This window comes from Antechinus flavipes, chromosome 2 (genome assembly GCF_016432865.1).
Source record: "Antechinus flavipes isolate AdamAnt ecotype Samford, QLD, Australia chromosome 2, AdamAnt_v2, whole genome shotgun sequence".
In the NCBI taxonomy this organism is placed as follows: Eukaryota; Metazoa; Chordata; class Mammalia; order Dasyuromorphia; family Dasyuridae; genus Antechinus; species Antechinus flavipes.
In genome coordinates this window covers 472,720,667-472,736,358 of record NC_067399.1, presented here as the reverse complement: position 1 = coordinate 472,736,358, position 15,692 = coordinate 472,720,667, and the positions used below count along the sequence as shown (strand labels likewise).

The 15,692-nt window shown below is 34.1% G+C and overlaps 1 protein-coding gene across 1 annotated transcript; it reads right to left on the bottom strand.

The window, feature by feature from the left end:
• Nucleotides 1–14,531: 14,531 nt before the first annotated feature.
• LOC127547055 (olfactory receptor 2D2-like) lies at nt 14,532–15,452 on the bottom strand. The gene has a single exon (XM_051973904.1). It carries the CDS (start codon nt 15,450–15,452, stop codon nt 14,532–14,534), a length of 921 nt encoding a protein of 306 aa, XP_051829864.1.
• Between the last annotated feature and the right edge of the window lie 240 nt (nt 15,453–15,692).

Sequence of the window (15,692 nt, the reverse complement as noted above, 5' to 3'; positions counted from 1 at the left end):
ATCATCATCATCATCATCATCCTCTCACATGAAGAGATCCATTCTACAGGTTTGAGTTAGATTTCCAGCAGCTACTGGTAGGTGGTTCCCATATCACAACAGCCTTTGAGCTAAGATTGTTTTTTTATATTTTTATAAATGTAGTTTGCCAAAAGAGAATTGCAGAGGATAAAATGATAACTCTACATTATATTAAAAAGTGCTTTCACAAATCTAGTATTGCTAAGGTAGAAAAGAAACAGTTAAGTAGAAAAAATATTTGTCAAAAGTTTTTCTGATAGGGTTTTATTTTATAAAGATACATGTACACAAGTACTTATATAACATCATATATACATACATACATATATATATATATATAATACTTATACATACATCATTGTTTTATACTTATAAGACTAAAAGTCATTTTCTATATGATGAAAAATGATTGAACAATGTGAATAAGAAACCCTTAAGGGAAGAAATTCCAGTCACATAAAAAAATCCTGCTCCAAATTACTAATATTTAGAAAAATGTAAATTAAAGCAACACTTATGGACTGTCAAACCCACCAGATTAGCAAAGTTAAAAGAAAGCCAAATGAGAAACTTTGGAGAAGCTGAGGCACACTGATGCACTGTTTGTAGAGTTTTGATTTGGTATAGCCATCTCGTAAATACATTTAGAATTATTTCTTTAAAGTTATTAAACTGTGACTATCCTTTAAACCAGTGATACTACTAGCCTGTACTCCCAAAAGATGAATGAAAAAAATAAAGTACCTCTAGGTATGAAAATGCTTATAGACAATGGCTGAACAAATCATATATATGTGGGTAACGGAATATTATTGTATTTCTAAAAAATGAAAAAGGGACATCTGGGTAATGGAGTGGTTAGAGCTCAGGGCTTGGAGTCAGGAAGGCCTGAGTTCAAATCCAGCTTCAGACATCTAAGTCACTTAACCCTGTTAAACCTCTGTTTCTTCCTCTTTAAAATGAATTGAAGAAGGAAGTATCTTTGCTGAGAAAACTCCAAATGGAGTTACAAAGAATGAAATGATTGAACAGCAGCAAGAAATGAATAAAACAAAACCAAAACAACTTCCCCACCCCCAACCTTATTACAAGCATAAATAGTCAAGCAAAAAACCCAAAAAACAAAAAACTTTTACATTGGCTGTATCTAGAAATATATGTTTACTTTCCTCCCTATAAATTTAGCTCAGTCTATGATTTCTCAGATTATTTCTCTGTACTTTTACCATTGGGCTTTTCATGTTGGCTTTACTGTATGACCTTTATTTTTTAAATGGTATTCTATTTTTCCAAATTCATGCAATAATAATTTTCAGCATCTACCTTTTCAAAACCTTGTGTTTCATATTTCTCTACCTTCCTCTGTCCCCTAAGACAGAATCTAAAACAATATTGATATGGCTGACATATAATATAGATTTCTGTATTTATTGAAGCTTTTAAAACTTTACCTTTGTCAGAGATGAATGATTATGACCTCTTTTTAGTTTTTTCTAATAAATTCTGCTCCCAATCATTGTTATTGTGTTTGAGCATATCTCATGCTTCCTATCTTTGCTAACTCTTCTACTTGGTAGAAAGTAACCTCTTAGGTTACCTTTTCCATTAATCTACACACCTTTTCCTACTTCTGTTAATCTATATACCTTTCCACACCTTATCCTATTCCTTCCTCCTCTTATTTGTAAATTTTGGAGAGTTTTATACCCTCAAACACACATACACGCATACATACATAACATGTTTATCTATATATTCTTCCTCTTTAACCAATTCCTAATGTGAATAGGATTTCAGAACTACCAGTCTGCCTCTCATCTAATTTTTCTGTGTCAGTTTTTGCTCTTGCATCTCATTTGTTTTTACTTTTTTTCTACACAGGTACTTTTCAGATACACTTCGTATACGGCTCTAACCCCAGCTTTTTTTTTTTTTTTTAACTATTCACTAATGACAATCTTAAATATAAATTTACATTTCCACATATAAAACATAAACATATTTTCTTTATTGAATCCCTTGAAATTAGTCTTTGATGCTGATTCTTATGTGTCAAATTTTATATTTAATTGAGATTTTTTAAAAAACAAAATCCTGAAACTCTGACAATTTATTGGATGTCTTTTCCTTTCCTGTTTATTATTATGTTTAATTTTGCTGCCTATCGTAGGGGGAAAATCATTCCAGATGACAAAGAGACAAAAAGAGAGGGCAGATTTCTTAGCCAAAAACATTTTCTTGGGTATCCTTGGCCTTCCTTTTGATCTGAGGTGCCACTTCCCATCAGGGCTCTACTTTTATAGGGTAACAATCATGCTAAATGAAGAACAGCAATTTCATTGATTGCCATATAAGGCATAGGTTGAAATGTGAATACTAGGGGAATCACAAAGTTGTAGAATGGGCAGGTCAGGAAATATTTCCACTGATTAGATAATAAGAAGATAGATATCCTGTCTCTTGGGTTGGACAAGCAGAGATGCCCAGGAATATTTTAGGGGGAACTTCAGGGCTTTCCATCATGCCATTATGAAATTTGAGCAAAATTGGATAGAGCTATGTCAGTGTTCTTATGATCTTATAATTGTGCAAATTAGCACCCCCTGCTGGCAAGCATTTTCCATTATATTACAGCATGAGATATTAAAGCCTCTCTTTCAAAATTTAAATGCTTATATGACTTATATAGAATATGAGTTGATTATTCTTATATGCATTATTCGGTGATTGACTAGGTATGTATTGCTAGATGAATAATTACTAACAATAATTGCCCCTTATAAAATCATAATGAACTAACACTGATTAGGTTTTAAGTATGGACCTTCAAGAAATCAACTATATTAATATAATATTTTTAGCTGCAACCCTATGTCTTTTGATCACCCATCTCTGATATTCTAAGAGCTACAGTCTTTTTTTTATAACCACTAATAGTCTTGTGTGATTCTAATTGTAGTTCAAGCACATTTGACTTTTTTTTTTTTTTTTTTTTTTGATTATTGTTGCTTATAAAATTTCTTCTTTGATCTGGGAGTTTCAAAATTTAGCAATGTTTTCCTGAACATTTTCCTTATAGCATCTCTTTGAGATAGGGATGGGTATAATTTTTTCAATTTCTACTTTTTCCTCTTGTTTTATCACTTCAGTACAATTTTCTTTATTTCCTTATTTTTGTTATAGCTTTCATGTAGTCTAATTATTCTTATGTTTTCTCTTTTTGATCTCTTATCCAGCTCTCTTCTTTTTCTTTTTTTATTATTATAGTTTTTTATTTACAAGATATATGCATGGGTAATTTTTCAGCATTGACCCTTGCAAAATCTTCTGTTCCAATGTTTCCCCTCCTTCCCCCACCCTCTCTCTTATTTTTCTTATGAGATATCTCACATTCTCTTCTGTTTTTTCATTCTTTCTATTTTGCTTTATTTTTTCATGGTGTCTTCTAGCTTCACTAGCTTTTCAGAGTCATTTTATTTCTTAAGACCTGCCCCGCCCCCTCATAAATAAGGGCTTGTTTGTGTAATCACTTTTAGTCCTAAGATGGGACAGGGATAGTACTTTTTGCTTTAAGCATTTTTTTAGTTGTTTCCTCTCACCTGGAACCCCAAATTAAAAATGTCACCCTCTTATAAGTGCTTACAGTCAGAAGCATCTCTTCTCCACTGATTCTGCACTCATCCGGTGGATACTGGTTTCTTTTTACTCAGGGTGACATCTTAGCAGTACAGTTGGGCCTGGCATTCCTTATCACAATCTTCCTGGACTTAGACCTTGAGATTCCAAACTGTCCAGAAGGGGAAAATTCCTGTGGTTGGGGCTGAGGCTACCTCTCAACGCAGATAGCCCTAGAGTTTACCACTTGGTGATTAAGAGGAATTAACCTGAAAGTGTTTCCACTTCTTACAGACCAAACTTTCATCCTGGGGTCATTCTTTGAATCTTTTCACATTGTCTTAGGAGAATCACTATTCTGCCCCAACTTTTATTTGTTTTCTATCATTCTATGTTGGCTTTAAGGTGCATTTTGTTTTGCTTATGGGGAAAATCTGGAGAGTTTGGAATTTTATGATCTACTACACTATCTTCTCAGAATCCACCTACCAGTCTATTTGTTAGTGAGTACCAGATTGTTTTGTTGATTATGGTTTGAGATCTGGTATGGCTAGGTCACCTTCTGTTAGATTTTTTTTTTTTATTGATTCCTTTGATATTCTCGATATTTTTTTCTGCCAGATGAAATTTATTATTTTTTTTAGCTCCATAAATTTTTTTTGGTAGTTTGAAATAGCAAATTAATTTAGATACAACTGTCATTGTTGGCTCAGGTCTACCTATGAGCAATTAAAAATTTTCAAAATGTTTAGATCTGTCCTCATTTTTGTGAAAAATGTTTTGTATTTGTGTTCATATAGTTGTTGGGTTTCTCTTGGCAGTCCATCTCTCCAATATTTTATATTGTTTACAGTTATTTTAAATGGAATTTTTCTCTACCTCTTGCTGTGCTGGACTTTGTTGGTAATATAGAAATGCTGGTGATTTATGTGAGCTTATTTTATATCCTGTACATTTGCTGCAGTTGTTAATTATTTCAACTAGTTTTTTTAGTTGATTTTCTAGTATTCTCCAAATATGCCAACTTTTCATCTGCAAAGAGCTTTGGATCCTTATTGTCTATTTGAATTCCTTTAATTTTTTGTTTTTCTCTTACTATAGTTCACATTTCTAGCATGATTTCAAATAATAGTGTGGATATGGACATCCTTGTTTCACTCCTGATATTATTGGGAAGGTTTCTAGCTTAATCCCATTATCCTTAATGCTTGCTGAAAGTTTTAGATATATGCTACAGAAAGCCCTATTTATTTCTATGCTTTTATCTTTTTTCAAATAGAAATGTGTTGTATTTTGTTACTTTTCTGCATCTATTGAAATGATTTTGTTGGTTTTGTTACTGATATAGTCAATTATACTGATAATTTTCCCCAATATTGAACCAAACCTTCATTCCTAGTGTGAATCCTTTGGTATATGTATGATCATTGCAATATATTTCTGCAATCTTCTTGCCACATCCCCTCCAAATGCAACATTGACCTTTTTGACATATTAGCCACTATGATGTATTTTAATTTGTATTTCTCTGATCAATAGTAATTTACAGCATTAAAAAAAATAAGATGTAGATAGCTTTGATTTCTTTGACTTGTATTTCTAGAAATTTGACTCTGTTTCTATATTTCTGAGAAATGAGACCTTTTATCAGAGATAAATTACAAAAATTTCCTCCAGTTGCTTTCTGTACAAGTTTGTTTACATTGGTTTTGCCTATGCAAAATCTTTTTAATTTTATATAATCAAAACTATCTCCTTTACATTTTTACATTTAACTCTTTATATTTTCTTTGGACTTAAATTCTTTCCTTATTTACAAATCTGACAGATAACCTATTTGATACCTCTTAATTTGCTTATGGTATCATCCCTTATGTGTAAATCATATCCCATTTTGATATTATCTTGGCATACAATGTGAGAGGTTGATCTATACCTAGTTTGTGCCATATTGTTTTCCAATTTTCCCAGCAGTTTTTGGCAAATAATGAGTTTTCCCCTCCAAAGCTTAGATTTTAGATTTATCATATATTAGATTACTATGGTCATTTATTATAATTTAATTTGTACTTAATACTGATCTACCACTCTATTTCTTAGGCTATACCATATATATAATTGCTACTTCATTATATAGTTTTAGATCTGATATGGCTAGATTATCTTATTTTACTCCCCCTCCCCCATTGATTCTATTGAGATCCTTGAGTTTTTGTTCTTCCAGAGGAATTTTGTCATTATTTTTTTTTAGTTGTATAAAATAATTTTTTTCAAAATAGTTTGATTGATAATAGATTAGGTAAATTTGTTACTTCTGCTAATCTTAGTGATTTATATTTTTCTATTTTTCATCCATTTTATTTAAATTTAAATTTTCTTTTTGGCATAAAACTGAGCAAAGTAGTTCCTAACAACTGTCTTAATTTTCTTCTCATTGATGGTGAAGTTACCCCTTTCATTTTTGATACTAGTAATTTGGTGGTGGTCTTCTTCTTCTTCCTTTTTTTTTAAAGCCAAATTAACCAATAGTTTATCTATTTTATTGTTTACTCCCTTCCCCATAAAACTAGCTTCTAGTTTTATTTATTAGTTCAATATTTTTCCTACTTTAAGCTTAACTAATCTCTGATTGCTAGGTGTAATGTCTGGGCTAGCTCTCTGGAGGACCTCAGGATCAGTCAGAGTCAGGATCAGTCAAAGTCCTTGGCCTTTAGGAGGAGTAGTGAAGGAGGCAGACAACCTGAGCAACATGGATTGTCAAAGATGGATACTGGACTCTGGAGTCTGGAGCCTGAAGTCTTCCCTGCTGAGCATGAAGTAGTGGAGACACTCTGATTCTCTCCCTCAGCCCTCCAATCCTTCCCTACGATTACCTCACCACAACACATTCAGCAGCTGCCAATCTTGAGGAGAGCCATCACATTGCCATATGATCTAAGTATATGTTTATAGAACCATTATCTCATATTGAGCAGGGACTTAGTCTTAAGTACTCTGCTGTCTTAGATTCAAGTACACCTTTTCAGAGTTCCAGCCCATTACATGTCCTGCTTTGTTTTGTTTTAGAACACAGATGGTCACGCACTCCCTATCTTCTCAGGAAGAGAGATTAAAAACACCAAAGAAAAGTGGGGAGTCAAGCCAGATATTGTTAGTGGGTTTCTGGGCTGAAGGGTCTTACTAGAAACAGGTATACACAAACCCATCAGTATGGGAAGTATTACACAAGCACATAGCAATAATGCACAGGCTAGCAGTGGTGACAGCCAGTCCAGGCTCAATGTGGTGTAACATACATGAATTGTACATGAAAGTAGTGATGTAACAAACAATATGAATTAACATGGTATTGTAAAAGATTTCCAGAAGTCCTACAAGGAGGGTATGTAAATAACAATCACACATACACCTCCTTCTGCAATCAAGAGATAGTCCAAAACCAATCTATTGTCCATCACTTCATGTGTCAGGAAATCCAATGATTCCTGAGGGTTTTGAAATCCTGCATAAGTCTCATTAACAATTTTTGATGTCCAGGAGTCAATTGCCATCACTGCCATGCTCTTTCAGTGGTGGGCCAGTCAGCGATGGAACCATCTGATGTTTTCTTGGGTCTTCTCCTTCATTTCAAGGGTCTGCTCCATCTCTCTCCAATGGACAAGGTGAATATGGCTTGTTGGCACCCAACCTATTGTCTATTACTTCATGTGTCAGAGAATCCAATGATTCCAAAGGGTTTTCAAGTCCTAAACTATCTTTCATGTCGCAGGGATTCCAATGATTCCTGAGAGTTTTGAAGTCCTGCATCAGTCTTGTTAACAATTTTTGATGTCCATGAGTCAATTGCCATAACTGCCATGCTCTTTCAGTGGTGAGCACAATCAGCAATGGAGCCACCCAATGTTTCTTGGGTCTTCTCCTTCATTTCAAAGCTCTGCTCCATCTCTCTCCAATGGACAAGGCAAATATGGTTCATTGGCACCCATCTGATTCCTTCTCCATCTGTAGAGATACAAGCAAATCCTCTTCCCTAAGCAGTTAACCTATTTGGTCCCTTTCATTCACCACTTTCTGGATCTCTCCACATCACCTGGAGATTATCTAAAGATAGTGTTGCTGCTCGCACTGGACACTGCCCTTCCAGAACAACTTTAGCTCTGTTTTATTTCAGGTAAATCATAGTTAACTTTTTGAAACAGCCAATGTTACACATTATTCACAAGGCATTCTAGCCAGTTTAAGCTTTAACTAACTGAGAAACATTCCTGTTCAAAAAGGTAATAAAACAATGGGAAAACTGAGGCAAGAGGCTCCTAACTTTAGTTATGATGGTTCATCCCCTTAAATTTCCCACAAACACACTTTTACTTGGAATAGTTGTTGATTTTAAGCAGCTTATGACATTTCCCTTGAATGGCAAATTACTGACAACGATAACCCAGACATTTATACCTCAATTCAAAACTTAGAACAATATCAAATTACAGTCCTGAGATTTTTCCTCAAGTAGCTAATTTTGCTAATTAACAACTCCTGGCTAAATACAATTATTATTTCTTTTCTCATGTTGTTTTAATAACAGTCAAAAATAAAGTTTATCAGGACTTTCAAAAAATTTACTCAATACCCTTTTATTCTTTTTTCTCAAATTTAAATCATTTTGTAAAAATTTCCTCCATCGCAGTTTTACTGTTTAGTCATCTCTTTCTCTTTCTATTCTATTATTTCATCACCAGTGTTTTGCTTCTGACAATCACCTCCCCAATTTGCTCTCCTTTCTATCAGTCCCTCTTTCACTTATCCATCTGCCCTTCTACTTCCATATGGTATAAATTAGATTTCTATACTCAACTGAGTGTCTCTTTGAGACAATTCCAATGGGAATATAAAGTTCATGTGATGCCTACTCTCTAAGTTGCCCTCTACTGTAAGAGGTCTTTTGTGCCTTTTCCTGTAAAATAATTTGCTGTATTCTATTTCCTCCTTTCCTATTCTCCCAGTGTTATCCTTTCTTTGACCTCTTACTAATTTTATATCATCCTTCATAGAGAACTTATGCTCTCTGTTTGTGTATATTCCTTTAAATTACCTTAATAGGGACAAAGCTCTTAAGAGTTAAAAATATCATTTTTTTGTGTGTAGGGATGTAGACAATTTAACATTATTGACTGAATTTCTTAGGTTTTCTCTTTTCTGTTTATCTTTTTTATGTTTCTCTTGAGTTTTGTATTTGAAAATAACACTTTCTGTTTAGCTTTAGTCTTTTTATCAGGAATGATTGAAATCCTCTATTTCATTTAATGTCCTTTCCTTCCCTCATCACTCCCCATCATCACAAAGGATTATATTTAGTTTCTCAGAATAGATGATTCTTAATTGTAACCCTAGCATTTTTGTCTTTCAGGATTTCATATTGCAAGCCAACTGATGCTTAGAAACTGTTAAATCCTGTTTAATACTGATTGTGGCTCCACAATATTTATATTGCATCTTTCTGGCTGTTTTCAATTTTTTTTTCTTGGCTTCAGAGTTCTGGAATTTGGCTATCTTGTTCTTGGCAGTTTTCATTTTGGGATCTCTTTCTAGAAGTGATTGACGGTTTCTTTCAATGTCTATTTTACCATTATTCTAGAATGTGAGGTTAGTTTTCTTTCATAATTTTTTGAAGTAAGTATGGTGTTCAGGTACTCCTTTTGATCAGGTAATCCAGTGGTTGTTAAATTATTTCTCCTGGATATAATTTCTAGATTATTTTTTTTCACTGAGGTATTACATTCTATTTTTCTGTTTTTCTATTTTTTGTTTTTATTGTTTTGTTTAATGTCTCATGCAATCATTAACTTCGTCTTGTTCAATTCTAATTTTTAAGAGTTATTTTTTTCCAGTCATTTTTTAACACCTTTTTCACTTTGTGAAAAAGTTCTACTTCGTAAGAAATTTTTTTTCAGTGAATTTTTATATATCTTTTCCTACTTTTTAATGTTTCCTTTACTAAGTTGAATCTTTTTTCATGATTTTCTTCTGTCATCCTCATTACTATTTGCCTATTTCTAAATGCACTGAAGCCCACTGTATTTCTGGAGTTAGCATCTTCCTATTTGCCCAACACTGTGCTGAAATATGTTGGAGGGTGGGTGTTCTGGTGTAGTTTTTGCCTGCTGGGGCTCACAGCTTCCCACTAGCATGCTGAAGATTGCTGGCTTGCTGGGATGCTTCCTGTTCTGTACTGCCTCCCTTTCAACTCAGTGAAATAGCCTTTCCTGTTGACCTTCCAAATTTTTTGAGCTAGAATATTGTTTTATTTCAGTTTTTTTTTTTTTTTACTGGTTCTGATGTTCCAGAATTTTTTTTGTGGTACTATTTTGTAGTTGTTTGGAGGTGATTTTTGGAGAATTCAGGCAATCTCCTGCTTCCTCTGACATCTTGTTTCCTGAAAGCCAGGAATCTTTTTCTTCAGTGAATTTTATACCTACCTTTTCCATTTGGTCAATTTTACTTTGTAATAAGTTATTTCTTTCAATGAATTTTTGTACAACTTTTTCTCATTTTATATGCTTTCTTTACTAGTTGACTCTTTTTTTTTCCATGATTATCTTCTGCACTCTCATTATTTTCTCAACTTTTGTTCTATATTTCTTATTTTACTTTAAAAATCCTTTTTGAGTGCTTTCAGAAGTTCTTCTTGGCTTGAGACTAATTCATGTTTTTTTTCAGTGCTTTGCATCTATTCCTGTTGATATTATTGTCCTCTTTCAATTTTGTGTTTTGATCTTTCTTATCAGTATAGGAAGTTTCTATGATCTAGTTCTTTTATATGGATGCATGCATGTGTATGTCTGTCTAATTTTTTAGTTCATTTTATGACTTTTAATTTTATGTTAAAGTTGTGCTCTGCTCCTAAAATGGAGGGGGTACTGTCTTACACTCTTTATGAGATGTGGGGCTTTATCTCCAGCTGGCTGCTTTTGGACTTTGGAATCTCATTGCTGGCTTGTCATGGTGTGCCCTGCTACTGGCTAACCCGAATGCTGCTTGCACTGGATTGCACTCACTTTTCAGACAAATGAAAGACTACCAATTTTTTAAGTTGTCTTGATTTGGAAAATTATTCCACCCATACTTGGTTGGTTCAGTTGTTCTAGGATTTTGAGACATTATTTTGTAATTGTTTGGCTGTGGATTTGGGAGAGTGGTGAATTCCCAATTTATTCTGCCATCTTCTATAAGATGTTTCTATAGTTTACCTCATGTTGATTTCTAATAGTAAGATCTCTGAGTCAAAAGGAATGAACATCTTAGTACTTTCGTTGCATTATTTTATTTTATTTTTCAATAAGCAAAAATCTACTTTCTCTCCTTCCTTCCTTAGTTCCCTGTAGCTCCCCAGTTCAGAAGGAAAGAAAAAAAAAGCCTTGGTATAAATACAGAGTCAAGCAAAACAAATTTTCACAGTAGTCATATATAAAAAGTTACATCAACCCTGCACTCATTCCCTATGGTATGTCCCTTTATGTCTAAATCACTTATCCATTTTGACCTTATTTTGGAGTGCAGTGTGAGATATTGCTCTATTTTTAGTTTCTGTCAAACTTCTTTATAGTTTTCCTAGGAATTTATATCAAATAGTGAATTCTTGTCTCCAAAGTTTTGATCTTTGGGTTTATTAAACACATGATTACTATGGTTATTTACTTCTGTGTCTTATGTACTCATTCACTACTCTTATTTCTTAGCCACTACTAGATTCTTTTGATGATTACCACTATAGTATAGTTAGATATTTGGTACTGCTGAGCCACAGATGACCATTGTATGAAAGAGAGATTGGATTTGTTTTTCTTGGTCTCAGAGGGTAAATGTAGGTGTGAAAGGAGCAAGTTAGTTTGGGAGGTTTCATTCAGTTCAACATAAAAAAGCTCAACTTCCTTATAATTAGAGTTTTCCAAAAGTAAAATTAGATGCTTCTGAAAATAATAGCTTAAAGGAAGCATGATGTGGTTTATAAAGTATTGGACTTTGGTTCAGGACTGAACGAATGTATGAATGAAAAAATTAGATCTTGCTATATGAAAACCATTCTTCTAAGTATTGGGGGTACAAATAGAAAAGCAAGGTAGTTTCTGTTTTCAAAAGGCTTACATTCTCCAAAGTGCAAATATAGGTTTAAATTCCTTTCCAAACAATTATGAGCATGTAATGATTTTCCAACCACTTAAAACTTGGTTCTCTATTCTGCTAAGAATAAAATATATATATATATATATAGTAAATGTATTTGCATTATCCACTTTGCAGGAATGTTCTGACTTAGCTAAGGTAATATAGACAAAGTACTTTGCAGATTGTAAGGCATTTTATAAAAAAGTGAGTCACTGACCCTTGGAGATGCTTTCACAGAGTCTGGATGACAAGTTACCAAAGTTATTATAGAAAAGATTTCTTTCTGATCATGAATTGAACTATATTTTCCATTGTATTTGACTATTGTTCAATTGACTTTCAGTGCTTTTTAAAAATTGTATTATTGTAGTCAATGATTCTTTTTGATTTTTTTGATTCTTTTTAAAATTTTGGTTATTATTTTGATTTTTTTTTCTTCACCACAGAATATTTCCATATCTTTGTAGCTGAAACCTTTAATATGTGTCAGAATGTGAGCTCCTTGAGACCAGGGATTGTCTGTCTGATTTTGAACATTTTCATCCTAGTGCTGTGTTGATTGTTTTGTACATAGTTAGTACTTAATAAAAACTTTATTCATTCATTCAATGTCCTTTGAAGACAATAACATTCTAAAAGATATTTTAGATAGTTCAGGAAATGATTGATAGATTTTTCTGTTGGCACTTTGTCTTTTTTCCTAATACATCTAGACAACAATATTTATGTGTCCTTGAAACAAAGGGTTCAGATTTTAAACAACTTTTTCTTTTGATTTTCTTATAGTCTATTATTTTTAAAATCACCTTTCCAAAAGGCATAGGAAAAGAAGCCTCCTCTAAAATGTGCTCCAGTACAAGGTTGCTTCACAGAATGGTCCAGGAACACATACAAACCACAAAACTTAGTGATCTGAGGAAACATAAATTCAATGTTTTTCACTGTATCTTCAGGGCTTTTTCTGGGATCTTAGGAAAATGTTAGGGAACCTTAAAGCTCTAGGCCTGATATATTAGGGACAATGCAAAAGTCATTTCCCCCTGGTCTTTACTCTTTACACTGAAGCTTCTTAGGCCTTTTGTAGATCACAGACTGAACATTTCTAATCACTCTGGATCTTTAATAGGGAAGCACTACACTAGTGTTGCCTCAGATCACTAAGTTTTGCAGGTTATGTATGTTCCTGGACCATTCTGGGAGGCTACCCCTGTATTGGAATTCATTTTGTAGGAGGTGTCCTTTTCTAGTTCCTTTGGATTTCTCTGCAATTCTGGAGTGGAAGAAATCACTTGTGATTTCCTATTATACTTCTCTATAATTATTTGATTCTATGCCAATTCCAGTATTATGTTGGAGTGGATATTTGGGAGCAGAGTGGTATACCTACCTTGCAGGCAGAATTCATTAAACTCCTTGGAATAATGGTGCTAAATGCATAAAATAAAATTGTCATCAAAGAATCAAACTTTTAATGATAGTAAAGATGCATCTTTTCTATCCAAGGTTACTAAGGTTCTGAAATGTAACTATTATATGTCTTCTGGGCCACTTTTCCCATTCATGTCCCTGGGCAACTTTTATGTAATACACTGTATCTTACAATATTTGTCAGTCTTCATTTGTAAAGGGAATTTTATTAATTGTAGCTCTTTATAATAACAAAATGACAGGTATATACAAATATCTGAAGGATTATGTTAGCTTACAGATAGGCCTTCCGACCAGATTCCTAGTGGCCTATCTGAATGCCTTTCTTTGTTGCCATGAATCTTTTTGCCACTGGTGACTCTGTTCTTCTAATGTTCTGGTTGGTATCTCTGAATCAGCCTTCCTTTCAGTTGAATAATCACCATGAGAATAGCCAGGGATAAGGTCCAAATTATTATCTCCTTCACAATCGAGTTTCCTTGCCTGGGACCCGGGCTAGCTTTCTTGGAGGCCTTCTGGAGTCTTGGTTTCAGTGGAGAAATGCAGGAGGACAGGCCAGCCACCACGGTGGTGTGAGATGGAATGAATGAATCTGGGTGAGTTTGTCCCAGCTTATATGCTCTATTACAGTTAAATCCATTCATCATATTGAGTATAAGCCAATCATTATATCACTAGGTAACCATTATTTGTTGTAAGATTAAATCAATCATACTGAATTAGAGAACTATTACTCACCATGCTAAACTAGATAATCATTGTCTTATCAATTCCACTGAGTTAGCACCTTGTGAGAATCACAAGTACAGAGTTCTGGCCCATTACATGTTCTCCAAAGTCTAGTGTAAGTATTTCTAAGGCCTTTGAAAACTCCATATTGATAATGCTCTTCCCTAAGTTTTCCATATTGGCCAACTCTACCTAAAATTCTGGAGAGAATGAGGAATCATCTCAAACTTCTCTCAGTAATTAAATCATTGTAGGGGGTATAATAAGTATAATACAAACATGCACATACAAATACATATGTTAATAGAAGGTAACTAAGTGATACAGTGTATAGAGTACTGGACTTGTTATCATGAAGATTCATCTTAATGAGTTCAAATTTATCTTTAGACTCATGAGCTGTGTGAGTCTAAAAATATTTATAAGGGTACATATAAATACATAAAATAAAGGTCAATATTCTCATGTATTTTCTACTACCAGTAGTAGGGAAGTATTCATTTTCTGCCAGGGAGCTAATTGATAATTGTTTAAGGCAAGAGATGTGGCCAAATATAGTTAAACCACAAGAATCAGTATTACCTCCTATTGACTATATTCTTGAATGCCCTCATCACATCTTTATTTCTCAGGCTGTAGATGAGAGGGTTAAGCATAGGGTTTATGACACCATAGAACACAGCAACACGCTTCATCTGCTCCCTGGAGGACTTGGGTATCATGTAAGAAATTATTAGTGTCCCATAAAAAAGGATGACCACAAGGAGGTGGGAGCCACAGGTGAAGAAAGCCTTGAGTCTTCCTGAGGTTGTCTTCATCCTGATGACAGTCACTATAATAGCACCATAGGAGACCAGGATCAGGGCCACAGGTACAAGAAGAATCACTACACCCATGGAAAAAATGGCTATCTCTGCTTTATGAGTGTCTCCAGATGCCAGACTTAAGAGAATTGGGGCATCGCAAAAGAAATGAGCAATCCTATTGTCTCCTTGATAGGGGAGGCAAGTTGTGAATATAGTGTCCACTGAGGATGTTACAATGCCACTGACCCAGCACCCCAATGCCAATTGGCCACATATCTTCCCTGTCATGATGAGAGAGTAATGCATGGGGTCACAGATTGCTAAATACCGGTCATAGGACATCACAGCTAATAACAAACACTGTGTAGCTCCAGAAATGATGGAAAAAAAAATCTGAGCTGCACATTCAAGGAAGGAAATGACGTTTCTTCTAGTTAGCATGTGAATTACTGCTTGAGGAACTATGACAGAAGAAAGGCCAAGGTCTGCCAGAGACAAGTTACAAAGGAAAAAGTACATGGGTGTATGGAGCTGGGAGTCAATTAGAACTAGGTAGATGAGGAGTAAACTCCCAAGCACAGTGGCTAAGTAAGCCCCCAAGAACAATACAATGAGTAGCAGCTGAGTCTGAGGGTCATCAGAAAGTCCCAGAAGGAGAAATTCTGTCACCCAGGTATGGTTGTTCTGGTTCATGTTGGATGTACCTGCTTCTTTTGAAAGAAGGTAACAGATAAATGATGTAGGTATGTAAATTTAGCATCATGGACTTTCAGAGTTGAAAGGGATCTGAGATATCACTTATTCCAACTTTTCACTGAACAATTGTATCTGCCATGATAATATATCCAAAATCATTTTTCACTACTGATAAATAATGAACCCTAACAGAAAAAAATTCATTTGATTGTTTGACACCCAAAGTATTAAAAAAAA

What these genes read in the sequence shown, in the direction of transcription:
- LOC127547055 (XM_051973904.1), bottom strand. Translation starts at nt 15,452, where the DNA reads ATGAACCAGAACAACCATACCTGGGTGACAGAATTTCTCCTTCTGGGA.